This window comes from Suncus etruscus, chromosome 15 (genome assembly GCF_024139225.1).
Source record: "Suncus etruscus isolate mSunEtr1 chromosome 15, mSunEtr1.pri.cur, whole genome shotgun sequence".
Taxonomy (NCBI): domain Eukaryota; kingdom Metazoa; phylum Chordata; class Mammalia; order Eulipotyphla; family Soricidae; genus Suncus; species Suncus etruscus.
This window is the reverse complement of record NC_064862.1, coordinates 15,998,940-16,020,361: the sequence shown is the minus strand read 5'-3', so window position 1 is coordinate 16,020,361 and position 21,422 is coordinate 15,998,940. Positions and strand designations below refer to the sequence as shown.

At 35.8% G+C, this 21,422-nt stretch overlaps 1 protein-coding gene across 1 annotated transcript in view; it reads right to left on the bottom strand.

Moving 5' to 3' along the window:
- Positions 1 to 21,422, bottom strand: part of ADGB (androglobin) — a 162,820-nt gene that overhangs the window by 66,731 nt on the left and 74,667 nt on the right. Inside the window, exons 19-23 of the mRNA XM_049789313.1 lie at positions 20,406 to 20,547; positions 18,666 to 18,780; positions 16,629 to 16,796; positions 4,336 to 4,471; positions 2,396 to 2,533 (exon numbers count right to left, since the gene is read on the bottom strand). Coding sequence (XP_049645270.1) covers positions 2,396 to 2,533; positions 4,336 to 4,471; positions 16,629 to 16,796; positions 18,666 to 18,780; positions 20,406 to 20,547 — 699 coding nt within the window. The remainder of the gene's footprint in view (positions 1 to 2,395; positions 2,534 to 4,335; positions 4,472 to 16,628; positions 16,797 to 18,665; positions 18,781 to 20,405; positions 20,548 to 21,422) is intronic.

Sequence of the window (21,422 nt, the reverse complement as noted above, 5' to 3'; positions counted from 1 at the left end):
TATTCAAATACCATCTTGTATAAAGAAGTTGAAACACAACTAAGGTGGCAATCAAAGTCATCCATTAATAGCTAAATCATGCATAAAATATGTAGTTGCAATTTTCAGTTGATAGTTCTAGTCAAACTTTTAATTTAATTCTCCTTTAGTTAAAAAATTTCAAAGTATTAAATTTAATTGAAGATATTGATGAAATATATTTTACAAAGAGTTAGTTTATTCACCATAAATTTCCCAAGAAAACTCATAACAAAAAAACAATCCTTCTATGTTTTTTCCTTAAAGTCCAAATTGTATAATCTATAATGGCTCCAAGAATCAAAGATGTATGTGGGAGGAGTACGGGGCTGAGAAAATGCAAAACTGGCATTAATAGCTTAAATTTAGCTCTTCAACATCAGTTTTTATTTGCCCAATTTTACTTTAGTTAAGGACTTAGCAGTATCTGAATAACGTGGTACTGTCTTTACCAGTCTACATGCCTATTGTATTTATATGCCTACTATCACAGGAGTATTAGCTTCATCACAACAGAGCACTCGTATATTTTGCTAACATCTAAAACATCAGAGATTAAGAGTTATTCAGAACAGGCATGTTGAGTAAAATAAATACAGGTATTAAAACTTTGCTAAACATTCTAAGATTTTAGCTATTAAAAATAAATAAGTAGCTATTTGAATATACTTTTCTTCCACATTAAAATATGTATTTATTTTTATTTATTTGTTTTGGGGTCAAGCCTGGAAGTGCTCAGATGTTACTTCTGGCTCTGAGCTAAGAAATTGCTCCTAGCAGGTTTGGGAAACTATATGGCATACCAGGAATCAAACCCGGATTGTCTGCATGCAAGGCAAATGCTCTTATTCACTATGCTATAACTCCAGCCCCTAGAATATCTATTTCTTTTCATTGCTTAGATTAATAATCTCATTGAACATATCGAATTGAAATATTTAAAATTATTTATTCAGCACAGAATGATTCAATTTGTAAAGGCATTTTCTTTGAAAGTTACTACAAAATATTGTAAAATTTTCTTCTATGGGTCTTATTATAAGGTAATAAAATATTCTTTCACAAAATGACTTATATTTTATATACAACTATGTTTTATAAGATGGAATTATAAACCTAAAGTTAATTTTAAACATTCTAAACCTGTGTCACTATAGGCATACAGAAAAATTTTTTAAAATTCATTCATATACTCATCCATTCGTTTATCAACAGTCTAAAATATAATATATATGACTGTTAAAATCATTTGAGGCATGAACTAATTTAGTGAAGTACAAAACAGATCTTAAGTTTTAAAAAAATCCACAATTGATTCACAAGTTATTTCTCTTACTCTTTTTTCTCTCTTTTTTCTGTTTTTTTTTAATTAATATCTTTATTTAATCACCTTGATTACAAACATGATTGTGGTTGGATTTCCGTCATGTACAGAACATCCCTATTCATCAGTGCAACATTCCCATCACTAATGTCCCAAATCTCCCTTCCCCACACCCCATCCTCACCTGTACTCTAGACAGGCTTTCTATTTCCCTCATTCATTCACATTGTTATGATAGTTCTCAGTAATATTCCTCTTACTGCACTCATCACTCTTTGTGGTGAGCTTCATGTCGTGAGCTGGAACTTCCAGCCCTCCTCTCTTTTGTCTCTAAAATTATTGAAAGAATGTCTTTTATTTTTCTTAAAACCCATAGATGAGTGAGACTATACTGCATCTATCTCTCTCCCTCTGACTTATTTCACTCAGCATAATAAATTCCATATACATCCATGTATAGGAAAATTTCACGACTTCATCTCTCCTGACAGCTGCATAATATTCCATTGTGTATATGTACCACAGTTTCTTTAGCCATGCATCTGTTGAAGGGCATCTTGCTTGTTTTTATAATCTGCTATTGTAAATAGTGCTGCAATGAATATAGGTGTGAGGAAGGGATTTTGGTATTGTATTTTTGTGGGGGTATATCCCTAGGAGGGGTATAGCTGGATAATATGGGAGCTCAATTTCCAGTTTGGGGATAAATCTCCATATCACTTTCCATAAAAGACAGCAGTGAATAAGAGTTCCTTTCTCTCCACATCCCCACCAGCACTGCTTGTTCTCATTCTTTTTGATGTGCACCAATCTCTGTGGTTTTTTTCCCTCTCTTAAATGTATTTGTTGTATGATTATTCAGCAGGTTAAGCATCAAACAGTGAGTTACTGGCATGAGTTTAAATCTCAAGATAGTTCAACATTTAAAGAATTAAATATAACTATTGGTGCCATAAAATAAAATACTTCTAAAATACTTTTCATTAACACACAAATGAATGAAAAATTCGTTTATATAGACACACAGTTGTCCTTTAAATAATTCAAATATACCTGGAGTCCTGGTTCTCATAAGCAGTCTGACATAAGTACCTCTCCATAAGGCTTGGATCTTAGTTGCTGCTACCATGTGTTCTATAGAATATTCTTTTTCATCTATTGGGCCATAATGTTTATTATCAGTCCACTCCACTGGAAAGAAAAAATAATAGGACTACAAGTTTTATTTAAGCCCTTACCCATTTTAATGCCTTTAAAATACTAAAACACTTTGATTTCTGAAGTGCCATAAAGATAGATATGTTATTACAACTAAAAATTGCTCTCTTTGGCAATAAAACCCTTCTGAATTCCTATGTTTTCCCAACACTCTTCAAACTAGACAGAGTCTGGAAACAACTCAAGAATCTCAGGACAGATGAGTAGTTTAAAAAACTGTGGTATATCTACATAATAGAATATTATGTATTAGTTACAAAAATAAATTCATAAAATTTATTTCTACATGGATGAATATGGAGAGCTTTATGCTGAGTAAAATGAGTTAGAGGGATAGGGAGAGACAGAATGATCAGACTCATTGCTGGGATATAAAAATAAGATTGTATGGTAATATTACCTAGAGACAATAGAGAAGAGAGTCCATTGGAACAGTCCGTGGTAGAAAGTTTGCTACAAATAATGGGGAAGTGCTGTTAGGGCAGTGAATGAACTACTATAGCAATGACAGTTGAAAATTATTACTCTGGATAATAACTAGGGACTGAAAGGAGATAAAGTGATAGACATGATGATACCCCTTCAGCAATAGAATTGCAAATCATGGTTTCTAAAAGAAAATAAGAGAGAGAGAGAAAGAGAGAGAGAGAAAGAGAGAGAGAGAAAGAAAGAGAGAGAGAACAAGATAAGAAATGTTTGTCGGGCCCGGAGAGATAGCACAGTGGTGTTTGCCTTGCAAGCAGCCGATCCAGGACCAAAGGTGGTTGGTTCAAATCCCGGTGTCCCATATGGTCCTCTGTGCCTGCCAGGAGCTATTTCTGAGCAGACAGCCAGGAGTAACCCCTGAGCAATGCCGGATGTGGCCCAAAAACCAAAAAAAAAAAAAAAAGGAAAGAAAGAAATGTTTGTCCCAGAGGCAGAGGGTGGAGATACTTCTCTAAAGGTATTACTTTTTATTTATTTTTTTAATTTGAGACCACTCCCAAATATGCTCAGTGGGGCATGCAATTTCCATAGATAAACTTTGTGTAAGTAAGGCACAATGCTCTACCACTAAAGCTTCATCCTTGACCTCTAACGTCCATGTTTAGAATGTTGACATTCCAGCAAAGGAATATATCCAATATTAATACCTTGTATGGATTCCTCTGTGGCAGTAGCAAAAAAAAGTGCTCTCAAAATGAAGAGTTTGTGTTAAAATGGTCTGAAGAATCAGGAAGAGAGATTCTCCTTGTATCAAATGTTCTTCACAGAATTCCTCAAATCATACTGCATTAATTAATGAAATTTATTCTTTTTAAAGTCAGAACAAATAATTCACATGAACTTTGGGTTCAGGCCAGAACAACTGTGCAGCAGGTAGGACACTTACATTGCAGATGGCCAATTTGGATTTTATTGCCCAAACTAAATAGGGTGACCTTGGCCTTTCAGGAGTGATTCATGAGCAGAGACAGGAATAAGCCTAGAGCACAGCTCTGTGTGGCTAAAAAGTACAAAAAAAAAGTACAAATAAAATAAATAAACCCCTCAGGTTCCTCTAAAAAGTTGTGGGCTAAAGGACTCATGACAAATCCTTGGACATTTTATGGATACACATCTTTATATTCAAATAAGGAGTTTCTAGGAGCTTTAACTTTAACTCTACAACTGGAACTTTAACTCTACAACTCTATGTACAGAACTGTTTTACTAATGTTTGTGAAACTCTGAGGACATTTTCCTCAAATATATCTATCCTATCAATTCTAGGAATCCCTCTGTTAAATAATTACCTAAAGAAATCTCTTCCATGGTTGATTCCAACAATTCCAGATCCATAACCATGGCACGATATGCAAATTTGAAGTTTGGAGAAAGTTTAATACCTTGACATTTTTTCATTAACCGCCATAAAGAAATTTGAAATACCTGGAAAAAGAAAGACAATACCAATATATTTTTTAAGAAAACAAAATCACTTCTTCACAGAGGTACTAAAAAGGGCTAAAATCAATATCTTGGTCACCAGTAACAGGAAACAATCTCTTCCACCACTCTTTTGTACTCAGGTAAATCCTTCTTCATTCATCCTCCCTCTGAAGGATTTTATTATGCTATTTCATTTTTTTCTTATATAAATTTATTTTTGTCAAACAATACACATATTTTTGAAGTGGTAACCATATGAACTTTTGTGAATTAAGGCATAGAGAATTCTAGAGGTCACCTGCCCTGCAATGTTTATCAGAAACTACAACTTATAAAATAAGCTCTGAATTTATTCAATACTACCATATGAGAAAAAAAGAAATGAACATGTTAGAATTGTTGAAATCATGCTCCTTCTCAGAGCTGTGAGATGATTATATATTTCCTCACTATCTGCATTATTTTATAACTCCCTATCCCTTCTCTAATCATGCTTGAATGTGTTTCTAACCTGTTCTCAGCCTGTATCAATTGGGAGTAATGATGATGCCTGAAATCAAAGTTAAGACATTAAATTGGTCTCATAAATAGCTGTAAAATGTTAGTATATACTAACATTTCATATATGTTATATTTACATGTATAAAACATATATATTCTAGGAGGTAAATATATGATAAAAGAAAATAAGTCTGGGGCCAGAGAGGTAGCATGGAGGTAAGGCATTTGCCTTTCATGCAGACGGTCATTGGTTTGAACCCTGGCATTTCATATGGTTCCCCGAGCCTGCCAGGAGCGATTTATGAGCATAGAGTCAAGAGTAACCCCTGAGCACTGCTGGGTGTGACCAGAAAACCAAAAGAAAAAAAAAGAAAAGAAAAGAAAGAAAAAAGTCAATTTAGAAACAAAAAAATTAAAATTAAAATGAAGAAACTATGGTCTATGGGCCTTTTGTCCCACTTTTGAACATTTTTCTTTTGCTCACTTATATTTCTTTCTTTTCTTTTTCTTTTTTTTTTCAGGTGAGAGCTCAAACACAGTCCCCCACTACCATAAAATATGCGGTTGAATTTCCCACATTTGGGGAAATCACAGGGTTCAGCACATCTGAAGTGCAATGGGTGAGCCTGGGGAACCACCTTTGTGATCATGATATCTATGGTCATTCATATTTTTATGTGCCAAGATATTCCCAAATTCTTCTAATAATTCAATTCAAACTTCTTATTGTGGCTTAACATTTTTTAAAATTAAAGATAAATGGGACCTGCGGACGAGCAGTAGTGCTGAGCAAGGGACTGTTCCCCTCCCATGACCATAAGTGCTCGCCTTTCCACCTTGAGACTTTGGGCACGCTAAAGACAGTCTGCCCCCCTGAGCCCTGAAGTGGAGGTAGGACCCCAAGGGGCTAAGGGAAGTAGCCGGGCTTAGTGAAGGTGTCGGGCCTTATGGAGGGGATGAAGCTCCATTGACTCCCAGGTAGGAGAGGGGCCAAGAAAGCTAGGCTCAACAGCGCCCTCATCCATTGTGGCCAGGAAAGCAACGGCACTGGCTGGCAGGAAGAGGGAGGGGGTATTGATCAGGCTCCACTGGAGGACGTGAGAGGGGTGGAACTTCAGTGACCTCACCCAACACAAAATCGGGCTGAAATTTGAATACACTGCACTCCAAGCCAAACCAATAAATGAAAAAAATATGGGTAAATTAAGGAAGACTCTAACATTGTGGGGAACAACATTGGAGAGAAATGCTAACAAATTTCCAAGTCCACCAAAATGCACAGACCCAATAGATAAAGACTTAAAAGCAGCTATGAGAAAAGAATTGGAAGCAATGGTAAAAGAAATGAGAGAATCACTAGCCATTGAGAATAAAAATCCATGGATGAAAAAATCAAGCAACTTAAAGAATTGTTGCAGAACATGAGAGATTCCATACAAATAGAATTAAAGGAAATAAATTAAATTAAATAAATTAAAAGGAAATAAGAGCAGAATTACACATCTGGAGAAGCACATAGAAGAACTCGTAGAAAAACTGCAAACAAAAAAACGACCAAGAAGCCTACAAGGAAATAAAAGGTAAAGCACTGGAAGAAAAAGTCCAGTATTTAATGAGCAAAAACAAAAGAAATAATCTAAGAATTGTAGGTATCCCAGAAGGGGAAGAAATAGGAAAAGGGGAAGAACAAATACTCAGGGAAATAATAGCAGAAAACTTCCCCATCCTTTGGAAAGAGACTTTGGTGCAAATCCAGGAAGTGAAGAGTCCCTAATAAAATAGACCCTAATAAACCAACACCAAGACATATAGTAATCCAAATGGCCAAAAACAAATTAACAAAAAACAAAGAAAGATGAGATCCTGAAAGCAATAAGGGAGAAAAAAAAACCTCAAGTGCAAAAAAATGGACATAAGAATCAAACCAGATCTACCATTTGAAATAATTCAAGCAAACAGACAATGGAATGATATATTTAAACGACTGAATGAAAAAAATAATTCAACTTAGGGTCCAATACCCAGCAAAACTATTATATGGGATGGTAGCCTAAAAACATTCCCAAACAAAAACAAACTTGCAGTATTTGTGCAAACAAAACCAATTCTAAATGACCTACTCAGAGACGAATTATACAATACAAACCCCTGATTGTAACAATAACCACCCTACACAATACAACTGCACACCAGCCCTCTCTGTCAATAATCTCCCTAAATGTTAATGGACTAAACTCTCTCATTAAAAGACATATAGTAGAGAACTGGATTAGAAAACATATTCCAAACTTCTGCTGCCTGAAAGAAACACACCTACAAGTACAGGACAGGCACATGCTTAGAATAAAAAGATGGAAATCAATTAGTCATACCAATGAAAAACAAAAAAGAGCATGGACGGCCATACTTATATCAGAGCAAATTGCATTCAACCTAAAGGAAATGATCAGAGGAACACTAGATCAAGAAACACTAACCCTGGTCAACATTTACGCACCTAATGTAGAGTCAGCAAAATATGTGCGGCAATTGCTTGCAAATCTAGAGAAACACATGAAGGGAAATGTGATAATAGTAGGAGATATCCATACTCCACTTTCACCACTGGACAGCAGATGGAAAAATAGCAAAGAAATAAGTCTTAAATAAAAAACTAGAAGATCTAGGGATAATAGACTTATATAAGGCCCTCCACCCCCAAAAGACAAAATACACATTCTTCTCAAGCCCTCATGAAACCTTCTCCAGAATAGACCATGTTTTGGGATATAAATCTAACTTGCATAAAACCACAGATGTAAGGATCATTAGAAGCACCCTATCAGATCATTATGCAACAGAGTCAAAATTGACTATAAGAAGAAGCAATGGAGAAAATCCAACACATGGAGATTAAACAACATGCTGTTCAAAAATAGCTGGATCAAAAAGCAACTCAAGGTAGAAATAAAAGGATTCCTTGAGACAAACAATAACGAAGAGACAACTTGTCAAAATTTGTGGGACACAGCAAAAGCAGTGATCAGGGGGAAACTCATTGCAATACAGGCCTATTTCAGAAAAGAGGAAAATAACAAAATAAACAGTCTAAAGGATCACCTTAAGGAACTGGAGCAACAGCAGCAAAGAAATACAACCACAACCAGAAGGCAAGAAACAATAAAAACCAGAGCAGAAATAAACAGCATAGAAACTAAGAAAACAATACAAAAAATCAATGAGACTAGGTGTTGGTTTTTTTAAAATAATAAACAAGATAGAAAAACCACTGGCAAGACTAATCAAAAAAAAAAAGAGGGAAAACACTCAAATTAGTAGAATCAGAAATGAAAGGGGAGAGATTACAATAGAACTCCGAGAGATACAGCATATCATGAGGTAACACTATGAACAACTATACTCAGTTAGGCTAGAGAACCCAGTAGAAATTGATAGATTCCTGGAAAAATACCATCTTCCAAGACTGGAAAAGGAAGATCTAGAAAGCCCTAATAGGCCAATTACCTCAGAGGAAACTGATGCTGTAATCAAGAAACTCCCTAAGAACAAAAGTCCAGGTCCAGATGGCTTTACAGGTGAATTCTATCAAACATTCCAAGAAGACTTACTACCATTGATCCACAGACTCTTTCAAACTATTGAAAAGACAGGAATCCTCCCCAACTCCTTTTATAAGGCTAATATAACTCATTTCCAAAGATGGCAAAGACACCACAAAGAAAGAAAACAACAGACCAATCACAATAATGAACATAGATGAAAAAAGACTCAACAAAATTTTAGCAAATCGAATCCAGCACTACATAAAAAAGATTATACACCACAACCAAGTGGGTTTCATCCCAAGGGATGCAAGGTTGGTTCAACATATGCAAATCAATCAACATCATACACCACATCAACAACAAGACAAAAACCACATGATCATATCAATCGATGCAGAGAAGGCGTTTGACAAAATCTAACACCCGTTAATGTTGAAAACACTCAGCAAAATAGGGTTAGAAGAAGCCTTCCTCAAGATAGTTACTGCTATCTATGAAAAGCCCACAGCCAATATTATCCTTAATGGCAAAAAACTGAAAGCTTTTCTACTAAGGTCAGGAACTAGGCAAGGCTGTCCACTTTCTCCACTCTTATTCAATATAATCTTAGAAGTTCTAGCAATAGCAATCCGACAAGAGAAGGGAATCAAAGGAATCCAAATAGGGAAAGAAGAAATCAAACTATCTTTTTTTGCAAATAATATGATGAGATACATGGAAAACCATAAAGAGTCCACAGTAAAACTCCTAGAAACAATTAACCAATACAGCAAAGTGGCTGGCTACAAAGTCAATACACAAAAGACAGTAGCATTTCTCTATATAAATAACAAAGTAGAGGAAAGAGAGATTAAGAATACAATTTCGGGGCTGGGCGGTGGCGCTGGAGGTAAGGTGCCTGCCTTGTCTGCGCTAGCCTAGGACGGACCGTGGTTCGATCCCCCGGCGTCCCATATGGTCCACCAAGAAGCCAGGAGCAACTTCTGAGCGCATAGCCAGGAGTAACCCCTGAGCGTCACAGGGTGTGTCCCAAAAAAAAAAAAAAAAAGAAAAAGAATACAATTTCATTTAAAATAGTATCAACAAATATTAAATACCTAGGAATCTACCTTACAATAGAAGTGAAGGACCTATACCAGGGTAAATTCAAAACGCTGTAAAAAGAAATTAAAGAGTATCTAAGGAAATGGAAGAACATCCCATGCTCATGAGTAGGTAGATTCAACATAGTCAAAATGACTATCCTACTCAAACTCCTATATAGATTTAATGCAATCCCTATCCATATTCAGACATCATTCCTTAAAGGCTTATAACAATCAATTATAAAATTCATTGGAACCTCAAAACACCCGGGATAGCCAAACACATACTGAAATAAAAAGAAGCTGGGTGGCATCTCTTTACCTAACCTGAGGCTATATTATAAAGCCACAGTGATCAAAACAACATGGTACTGGAACAAAGACAGAGCCTCAGACCAAAGGGTTAAAACAAAATTTCCAGACATAAATACTCAGACATACAGTCAAATAATATTTGACAATAGAACCAAGAACTTGAAATGGAGCAAAGAAAGTCTCTTCAACAAATGATGTTGGTACAACTGGAAAACCACCTGTAGGAAATTGAAAATTGACCCATACCTCACTTCTTACACAAAAGTCAACTCAAAATGGATTAAAGACCTTGAAATCAGACCTGAATCTATAAAGTTTATTGAGGAAAAATAGGCAGAACACTTGAAGACCTATACATCAAAACATCTTTGAGGATAGAGCACCAATGGCAAAAATTTTAGCATCAAACTTAAACAAGTGGGACTACGTCAAACTGAAAAGCTTCTGCATGGAGAAAGAAACCGAACTCAAAACAAGAAGACAGTTAACAGAATGGGAAAAAAATCTTTGCACTCAACACGTCAGATAAAGGGCTGGTATCCAGAATATACAAAGCACTCAGAAAGCTGACCCCCCCAAAACCAAATAAAGCCATAGAAAAATGGGGAGTAAAAATAAATAGGCATTTCTTCTAGGAAGACCTAAAGATGGCCAACAAACACATGAAAACATGCTCACCTTCACTCATCATTAGGGAAATCCAAATCAAGACAACAATGAGGTATCACCTTACACCAGTTAGAATCGTTCACATAAAAAATAACGGGAAGAATTTATGTTGGCAGGGATGTGGTATGAAAGGAACTCTCATCCACTGCTTTTGGGAATGTCCCTAGTCCAACCCCTATGGAAAACAGGTTGGAGTGTTCTCAAGGAACTCAGAATTGAGCTGCCATTTGACCCAGCAATTGCTCTCCTAAGTATCTACCTCCAAAGTTGGAAGGATATTCATCCCAAAGTATGTGTGCACCCCACTATTTATCACAGCACTCAGTATTATAGTCAAGTCTTAGAACCAACCTCGATGTCCAACAACAGATGAGTGGATCATTAAGATGTGGTATATATATGCAATGGCAGTTAGAAATGATACAATCATGGACTTTGCAGCAACGTGAATGGATCTAGAAAATATTATGTTAAATGAAGTAAGCCAGAAGATGAAAGATAAACACAGAATGATAGCACTATTCTGAAGTACCTAGAATATATACTATATATACAACCAATACTCAATGATCATATAACAGGGTTTAATAGGGTAGTAACCCCAAACACTGTAATAATCAACATAAAATGGGGAGTAGTTCCCAAAACAAAGGGAGGAGAAACAACACAAAGCCTGACAATACAATATACCATAAAATCAGCAACAGCAGAATCAACAGCATAGAGAGAACAGGAACGTACTGGTAATCAGCCTTTTACTACAAAGGCCCAAAATAACTTATTAGGGATCTTACAGGATCACAGGTAAAGATTGCGATGGGAAATTACTGAATCCAATGGAAACATTTCAAAACAATGTTTGAATGCATTAACCTTACTATATTTAAAATAACCTCTCAGTTTTTCTGTCCATAGGGGTTCTTGGATACAAAGAGTGGACAACCCAGTGTGGCACCTTGGTGTTCAGTCACACTAGATACCACTTCCATCTTGCACTATGGAAATGTCTTAATAAAACTCTTTAACATACCCTTTATCTCTAGATTATGCTTTCTTTTAGGACCTGAAGCACGTGACCAGCCAGACCACTGAAGCAGCAACTATGACCTACAGACTTATACTACAGGGTCTACTCATCAAACACATTCAAGCAAACTAACATTCTCTTGCCTTTTCCTCCTCTCTTCTCACGACTCTCTTTTTTTCCTTTTCTCTCTTCTTTCCTCCCTCTTCTTCTACCCTTTCCTCCTCATTATCATCAACTCAATCCATGTCAAATAAAAACCACAGGGTTGCTTCCTTTATAGGAAAGGAAAGCTGATATATAAGGTGCTGCGGACAATACTGCTAAGTGTAAACACCCATATAGACAACACTAACACAATGTTTAGTGCTCGAGATGTGAAACCTATATGTATCCAAATCTAAAATTTCTTTACCTTAACGTACAATAGTTACCTATCTTTCTGTACTCAGCTTACCTCTTACACTTCCCATCTCTTTTTATCAATATATACCTAAGCTAACTTCTATATGTGTATATGTGGGCAAGGGCACAAAGAGCTAGGAATCCTCCTTGAGAGCCAGACCTAAAATATAAACAACCCATACCTATAGGCTATATAGACCCTCCCATACACAAACCCCTTCCCCCTTCAGAGATCCAACTATCCCCTCACTCCTCAATCCAACCCCCCGATTTCCCACCTTATTTAAACCCTTTACCCTCATTTCTTAATCCATTAGGCAACAAGACCAGCCTCCTATCCCAACGAACCAGTACCCAGCACCCAAATGAAGAGACACCCACTCAACCCACACCTCATTCCCAGCAAGAAAATACAACCAACACCCCTACTGACTCATGCTATGTGGTCCTCCTTATCACCTCTCCCTAATGTAGACTGTGGCTTGATACCGGACTTAGGTCCAAAAGGATTCCCACTGCGAGAATTCTACCCAAGATTTCCCTGCATCAAATCTTTGCTAAATCTCAAGAAGCCCAAGGTGTGTGATGAAAAGCCCAGGAGCCCACACCCCACAAGAAAATCTCAAAAGACAATGGGAAAGCCTATACTTTCATCATAAGTATAAGACCTATATAACACTACCTCTTAACCTGTTTTTCCCTAAGTGTAAGGTAATCTCCTGCATCACTTTGCTCCTTTAATTACTTTTTAAGAAAAATCTTTTTTCTTTATATATATGTGAGCATATATATATATATATATATATAGTTTTTTTATTATTTGTCCTATTTCTGTTTTCTTCTCTTTCCACCCCCAAAAGTACCAGAAATATAATGTAGCACCGCTTTGTTCTGCAAAGGCATACTAAAAAAAGGAAGAAAATCTCACCTACATAAACAAGCTTATCTACTAGGGATAGGAACTCTTTTTTACAACACAGGGACATCTCCCACCTTGATCACATGTTCATGTGGACCCAACTTAGACCCCAGGGAATTAGACACCGACCGTCCAGCCTTGACTCCAGGATTCCAGACATAGAAATGACACAGTTCTCCACAATAGCTCCTGGAACCAAATCCCTTCCGGGGCACCCTTAATACTGCTCTGACACCAACATGTGCCATTTCTAAAATGATATCCTGAGAACGAGGAAATGGGAACAACTTGATCTAAGAGCATGTTGTCCTACCTCACCAGCCAATGATAAGACAAAATCAGAAGACTTGTCACCCCTTGAGTTGTTCAAAAGCCAAGATTGCTATCTACAGATGACTGATCATTACAACCATGACTGGACAGTACGCATCCTGAGACCAACAACAAAGTTCCAGCCGACGTTTTGGTCTACAATCTGTACAACAAACAAGATCTATGATGCCAGAAATCTGACTGAGACAATTGCAACTGAATGGATCTTCTGGAAACATAATGAAAGACTATATCTCTGGCTCCATCCTAGGAGCAGTGCAATGATTATGAGCACCAACTACAGAAGACGGATTGAAACGATATGAAAGGAACAGAACTCCTAGAACCACAAAGAAAGGCTTCATCATAAGCTCCACTCCTTGACCTGTGCAGGTACCAAGATCTCTAGATACAGAGGTCTGATTTTATCCCCTATGATGAAGCAGAAGTCTTCCATACACCATAAAAGCACCAAGGGGAGAGTAAATGAACAGACAAGGAGTCTACAGTCAATCCCATAACACTATACTTCAAGGGTGGAGAGACCCTGTATCTCCTAGGCCAAGGGAATTCCCTCTCTAATGCCCCCAATTTTTACTATGCCTATGCATGAAAAAAAAACCAGGGTGGGGGGGAGGCACAAAGTAGTTTTTTTTATCTATCTATCTATCTATCTATATATTTATTTTTATTTTTTATCCTTTTTGACTTCTTTGTTTTGGTGTAGATATTGAAGTTGATATCTCCAATCTTATTTTATGTTATTTTATCTTTTTCTTTTTGTGCTCTGACATGGTTTTATTTCAGGATTAAGACTATTAAGTGGTGCTTGTCTTTAGTGCTGAAGTGCTCACTGGATATTATATTCGATATTTCTTTCTGTATTGTTGTGGTATTTCGATTCCTTTTTTTCTGTCCTCTCTCAAACTGAGGTTGAGAGCCTCGACTTAATCCATTTTAAGCTTATTTGATTTTTACCTCACTTTATTGCTTTTTCTTTCTTCAAACAAAACCACATAACTTGAACTATCTAGTTCCACCTCTCAAACAGAGGGGGAAATAAGGGAGGGTACCAGGACCAACCAGATATATGATCACTAAGTATTAAGCTAGACACAGAGGGGACCACTTATTCTAGCAGCCCGGGGTGTGTGTGTGTGAGGGTAGGGGTTATGGGATGGAGATGGGAACGGGGGAGGAGGGAGGGCAAATTTGGTGATGGGAATTCCCTGATTCAATGTTAATATGTACCTAAAATACTACTGTGAAAGATACGTAAGCCAATATAGTAAAAAATAAAAATTATAATAATAAAAAACTAAACCTTTTGCTATGATAAAGTAAATTACATATTTAAAAAACCAACTATGGTGCTGAAATAAAGTATTAAAAATAAACAGTTAAAATAAAAAATATATATCATATCTCTTTAGAAAATAATTGCAAGTAATCTAAACTTTTAACTATAGAAAAGAGTAAGAAACAAAAAATATTAAAAAATATTTAATATGAAAATATGTAATATTTAACATGACATTTTTTCATTAACCTCAATAAAGATTTTTGAATACCTGGGAAGGTGTGAGAGGGGCATTGGTGGTGGAACTGTTGCACTAATGAAGGGAGGTGTTCTGTTTATTACTGAAACCCAACTACAATCATGCTTGTAATCATAGTGCTTAAATTAAGATTTTATATATAAGTATAAATAAAAAATAAAAAAGCAAAAGTAAATGGTGCATACTTAAAAGGGGAAATCTTATGTATAGAACACAAGCTCTTATCTACTAGGGATATGAACCCATAAATTTTATAATACAGGGGTGCCTTCCACCCTGAACATTTGTCATGGGGAGTCAACTTAGACTCTAGGTATCAGACAGCAACTGTCCAACCATGAACTCCAGATCCCAAATGTAGATCCAACACAGATCTCTGCAATAGCTCTAGAAAAATATTCCTGGAGAATTCCTAATACCACTCTGGCACCAACTCGCACCTGGTTGATACAACACTCTGATGACAAGAAAGCAACTTGATCTAAAAGTAGGTTGCCCTACCTCACCACCTAATAGTAGATGAAATCAGAACACTTGCCGACAGACCTTTGATCTATGCAAAAACAAAGACCACTAATTACAGAAAACGAACTTTAGCAACTGTGACTGAACAGAACTTTTTCTGGGACCAATAAGAAAAACCTTAGCCTAGGTTTTTGCCTAGGATTCGTATAAAAACCAAAATCTCTAATTCCTTAGGTCGGACTTTGACAGCCATGGCTGAGCAGAACTTGTGGAAAGAAAAACTTTATCCTAGACTTCATCTTATAACCTGTGCATATACCAAGATCTCAAATTACAGAGGAATAATTTTGTCATCCACAACTGAGCAAAAATGTTTCCTGGAACCATAAAAAGACCTTGTGGTTTGACAATGAGCATGCCCAAAGCCTGTAGTAGTTCCCATGACAGTATGCTTCAAGGTGAAAAAACCCTGTATCTCTTAGGCCAAGGGAATTCCCTTTCAAATTTCTCCAATACTTATTGTGCCTACGCAAACAAACAAAAAAAATACCTAAAAACAAAACAAAAATAACCCACAAAACCTTGCCACTCCAGTCATCCTTCCTTTTTTTTCCTCTCTCCTATTGTTGTTTTGTTGTTGCTTTATTTGTTGCTGCTGGGTTATTTTTTGTCGTTGCTTATTTTGTTTTGTTTTTTCTTTTTTCTCTTTCTTTTAAATTGATATTTATACCTTTTATAGGGGCTCCTTCCAGCCTTCTTTTTTTTCTTTTTTCTCTCCCAATAAAACCACAAAACTTGATTCATTTAGTATGGCTCACAAATTTAGAGAAAAAAAAAGTGGATAATACTAGGAACAATCAGTCACATGAACACTGAGTGAAAATAAAAAAGATCAGGCCTAAACATTAAATCCAAAGTCAATGACAACAACAGAAGCTATACCCAGTCTACAATAAGCTATATAAAAGGGGATCTGCTACACTAACAGTTCAGGGGCACAGGGGGGTGGTAGGGGATGCATACTGAGAACAGAGGTAGAGGGAGGACAACACTGGTGGTGGGAATAGTCCTAATTCATTGTTACTTTGTGTCTTAAATATAACTGTGAAAGATTTGTAGCCCACATTGGTCACAATAAAAATTATTTAAAAATATGAATAGACACTTCTCCAAAGAAGAAAATTACCTAGTCTTACCTTGATTATACTTATCATCTTTTATTATTAAGGAAAAGCAAAGCATACTAATACTGATGTGTATGATATATAGGACTTTATTTGGAGAATCTCAATTTAAAAATACTATTGAAATAGCAGAGATCCTCCTGAGAACCTACTTTCTTACCTATGTTTACTTACCCTGAAGTGAAGTGCAGTTAATTGTTTGTCATGGAGGGGCACAGGGTAGTGAGATGCCTGTAAATCCTTCAGAGCTTGAGGAAGTTTATATTTATCTTTGAAATTAGTAATCACATTTCCAACAGCTTTCAAAATCTTTAAAGCCTGCTCTATAAATCGGCAGCTTTCCTGTGAAGACAAAGCATAGCCCACAGCCCTTGCTATAGTTATGTGTCATTAAGTTTTCAAATTTTAAGTTGTACTAATCTATTGAACCTCCCAAATTATTAATCCAATCAATTTTGATGGAATATAGATTCAGATATATTGAAAAATAATGTTTAAGAACTGAGATGAAGAATATATGTAGACAGACAGACTAAATCCTGAAATTCTCAAATGTGAAGAATAAAAGAAAAGGAGAATGAAAGAAGAAAGAAAGAAAGAAAGAAAGAAAGAAAGAAAGAAAGAAAGAAAGAAAGAAAGAAAGAAAGAAAGAAAGAAAGAAAGAAAGAAAGAAAGAAAGAAAGAAAGAAAGAAAGAAAGAAAGAAAGAAAGAAAGAAAGAAAGAAAGAAAGAAAGAAAGAAAGAAAGAAAGAAAGAAAGAAAGAAAGAAAGAAGGAAGGAAAGAAGGAAGGAAGGAAAGAAGGAAGGAAGGAAGGAAGGAAGGAAGGAAGGAAGGAAGGAAGGAAGGAAGGAAGGAAGGAAGGAAGGAAGGAAGGAAGGAAGGAAGGAAGGAAGGAAGGAAGGAAGAAAGAAAGAAAGAAAAAGGAGTTTTCTTTCAAAAGCAAATGGATTCCCAAATACATAACTGAAGAGGTCATCTTTAGAGTACATCTAAAGCCAATTTAGGACCTCAGAAATGACATTATATCATTTACTTCATGTTTTATTTCAGACCCATAAAATGAGAGTAGAAAGGATTCTGTAAAAAAGGGCAAGAAGGGCAGGAGGAATAGCATAGAGGTAAGCCGTTTGCCTTGCGTACAGGACAGTGGTTCGAATCCCGACATCCAATATGGTTCCTGAGCCTGCCAGGAGCGATTTCTGAGCGTAGGCCAGGGGGCAAACGCTAGCCTAGAACGCACCTTAGTTCTATCCCCAGGTGTCCCATATGCCCCCACCCAAAGCCAGGAGCCTTTTCTCAGCACATAGCCAGGAGTAACCCCTGAACACCAATGTGTGTGCCCCCCTCCAAAAAAAAAAGAAAAAAGAAAAAAGAGAAGAAAGGGCAAGAAAAGAAATAGGAGAGAGAAGTTGAGAGCTTTCCATACACCCTTTCTCCCTGGATCCCGAAGACACATACCCATAATCTCTTAAGCCAGAAAAGCATAAAAGTAACTAATGATACCATGTTTGAAGCTATATTAAAATGTGCTGACTCTTCCAAACTTCCAAGCAACCAATATTTGAGTTATTAATAATTGTGAAACAGTTGATTCAAAATAGAAGAGATCCAGGCTACTATTTGAAAAAGATTAAAATTATTTTTCTTTATTTTTTGAAAAGAGAAGTGATGTTAGATGCCTTAGCATATACATGACCTATTTAAGAAATTCCTTGCAGAATACATCCAATTGTCTTGAAAGTTAAAAGAAAATGGGTACATAATAAGAATAATATTTTATCATCTATAGGTTTTAAAAAAAATAAGATATTTTTTAATAATTCTCAGAGACAATAGAGATGAGGGCTGGAAGGTCCAGCTCATGATATGAAGCTCACCACAAAGAGTGATGAGTACAGTTTAGAGAAATAACTACACTGACAACTAACATAACAATGTGAATAAATGAGGGAAGTAGAAAGCCTGTCTCAAATGTAGGTGGGGACGTAGGGAGGTGGGAGATTTGGGGCATTGGTGATGGGAATGTTATATTGGTGAAGGGGGGGAATGTTCTTTATATGACTGAAACCCAACTACAATCATGTGATCATGATCTGTAATCATGTAATCATTTGTAATCATGTTTGTAATCATCAAATTATATAAATAAATACATTAATAAAAAAAGAAAATCAGGCAGAAGAAAGAATGCCAGGTGCTAATACATTTACCAGTTCAAAGTTGGGCAGTACGGTATCTTCATCCCCAACCACAAAATTTACCATGCTTGCGAAGTGTAAGGCATGACCTACGAAGGCACATGAAGTGAGCAGCAGAAAATGCCTCCTAAACAAAACAGATAAAATGTGAGGACCAAGGTTATTTTTGTGCCAAGTGCCTGTTCATTTCTTCAGTCTTTGTGTTAAGTGTCAAGAATTAGTAAGAGTGTATTCTTCAGAGAATACACCTGGGATAAAGACCTTTGGATATTTTTAATATGGAAATAAAAACTCTTCTAAAGAGGGACATACATTTAACTAATTCTGTTGGACAGAAAACATGATGCTTCACAACAACCTTCTTGCAAATGTTAATGATGAACTCTGCAGATGTGTTTTGGAGGATTTGTCCTGATCCTCCTAATCTTCCTGGTGGCAGCAGAGATCCTGACCAGATAAAGGTCCACACTGAGTCAGGGCTGTGCATATTTCATAATATTTTTCTCACAATTGATGATCCAGGTATGTTATCTGCAATTTCCCTATTAGAGTGTACCAACTTTGAAAGCAGAGATCGAACTTGCCTTCAGTAACACTGAGAAGTATGCTCAAAACCTAGGTGCTGTTGGGTTAAGTTCTATGGGAAGAAATGTAAAAAATGGAAGATTCTTGATTCCTGTTCTTGGTTGGTCTCAACCAGTGGTCCTCAAACTATGGCCCGCAGGCCACATATTGTATTTGTATCTGTTTTGTTTCTTCATTGCAAAATAAGATATATGCAGTGTGCATAAGAATTCATTCATAAGTTTTGTTTTTACTATAGTCAGACCCTCCAATGGTCTGAGAGACAGTGAACTGGCCCCCTGTTTAAAAAGTTTGAGGATCCCTGGAACGAATAAGTACTCAAAGAGAGTAATGATTAGTGAGAGAGCATTTCTATTCAAGGGTTTCTAAAAGATCTGTGAGAAATATTGAAGTATTTAGGGACTATAAAGATATTGCAGTGAGTAAGGCATTTGCCTTGCATGCCACTGTCCTGGGTTTAGAACCACATCTGATCACCTGAGTTCCACCAATGGTAATCCCTGAGTACAGAGTAAGCTTAACTTTCTGTGAATAAAGTCAGAGCTTTCCAGTACTCACAGTTAGCAATATTTTTTAAATCTGACAAAAGTATTTATTTAGTTCCTCTGAAATAATGAGATATTTTGAGCATCTTATTAACAAAATCAAGTAAACTTCTGAATTCTAGATTTCCTTCCAAATCAGTGTCTCTGGAAGGATCATACTTTGCAATTTAATGTTGATATTATTACTTTATGATTATAGTACTGATATAGCAGCAAGCTCTTCCTCCAAACCCTAAGACTTCTCAGTTTATGGTTCTATTATATATTTGGAAGAAAGTATGCTTATATTTAATCAACTTTAAAAAAATTATTTATGAAAACACACCACAGATAAACTACAGCCTAGGAGGTGAAGTGATATGTGTATCAATTTTGTATTAAATACATTCAGTTTTTTGCTAAGAAAGATTTATTAAAAAAAGAAATATTTTAACAAATACATTTTAGACATGTTGAGGTGAAACCATTTAAAATCATATTATTTACTAAAGAAATTACCAGTCATCGATCTCCCAAAATTCAATATATACCATATCCTTGTGTACTTTAGCTTCCATATTATTTTCACTTAACTGTCAACAGTTAATAACTCATAATATGAAAAAATAAAACCACTTCATACCCACTAGGCAAGTGAATCATAGCAGCCTTGGTTGCATATGTATGAATCTTCAGAACCAGGTTGCCTGGTTGTACTGATTTCCAATTAACCGTCTCAGCCCAAAGTAGTCCAGGCTCTATGGGAGAGCTATCTTTACATATAGCTTTAGGAAAAATAAAACATAAAACATGCTTAAGTATCATTGTGATAATATTAACATCAACATCAATAAGATTTTTAATCTGGTATCAATAAACATAGAAAAGAATACTCATATAGAATCCAGATTTTCCTCCATATCTTATTTTCCAACTAGTAATATTTTCTCATCTGAAGTGAGGGATGGGAAAGTGAGTAAGAAGAGAATAAATAGATATATCTCATGTGGTACATCATTCCTTTAACATCTATAGTAGCAATTACAAAAGCATTTGAGGTGCAATTTTCAAAGACAAAAAAACACACACATCTGAAAAAATAAGATATTTTTCTACAAGAATGAAAATGCTTAACTAAAATAGCACAGAAAGATACCTTATTAAAATGTTTTTATAATTTTAATGCTAAAATAAACAAAGAAAATTGCTACTCATTAATAGCAGGAGACAAAAATGTATTTCCATTTTATTTCCAAACACTCAAGACAAGTATACTGGGCCACAACATGGCTTCTGCATCCAGAATGTAACATGTAAACAAGGTCTCTCTTATGATCTTTTGGCTATTTACTTAGACATACTAAGTCAACTCTGCTGAAATTTAGGTCATGTACTCATGTCTTTAGTGTCCATAACTGTTCATAAATATTAGTTATATTTTGGTAGGAATTAAGATTCTGCCCTTAAGATTGATTTAATATTCAATTTAAGCATTAAGAAAATATTAACTGAAAAATATTTTAATGGATTCTGATTTATCTTTTAACAAAACAGATTAAAGAATTAAAAAATAGTGTTATGAGCATGCATTTTCAAAGTGCTTCAGAGAGAACTAGAAACAATCATTCCTTTAGAGTGAAAGTCAGAGCTAATTAAGTTG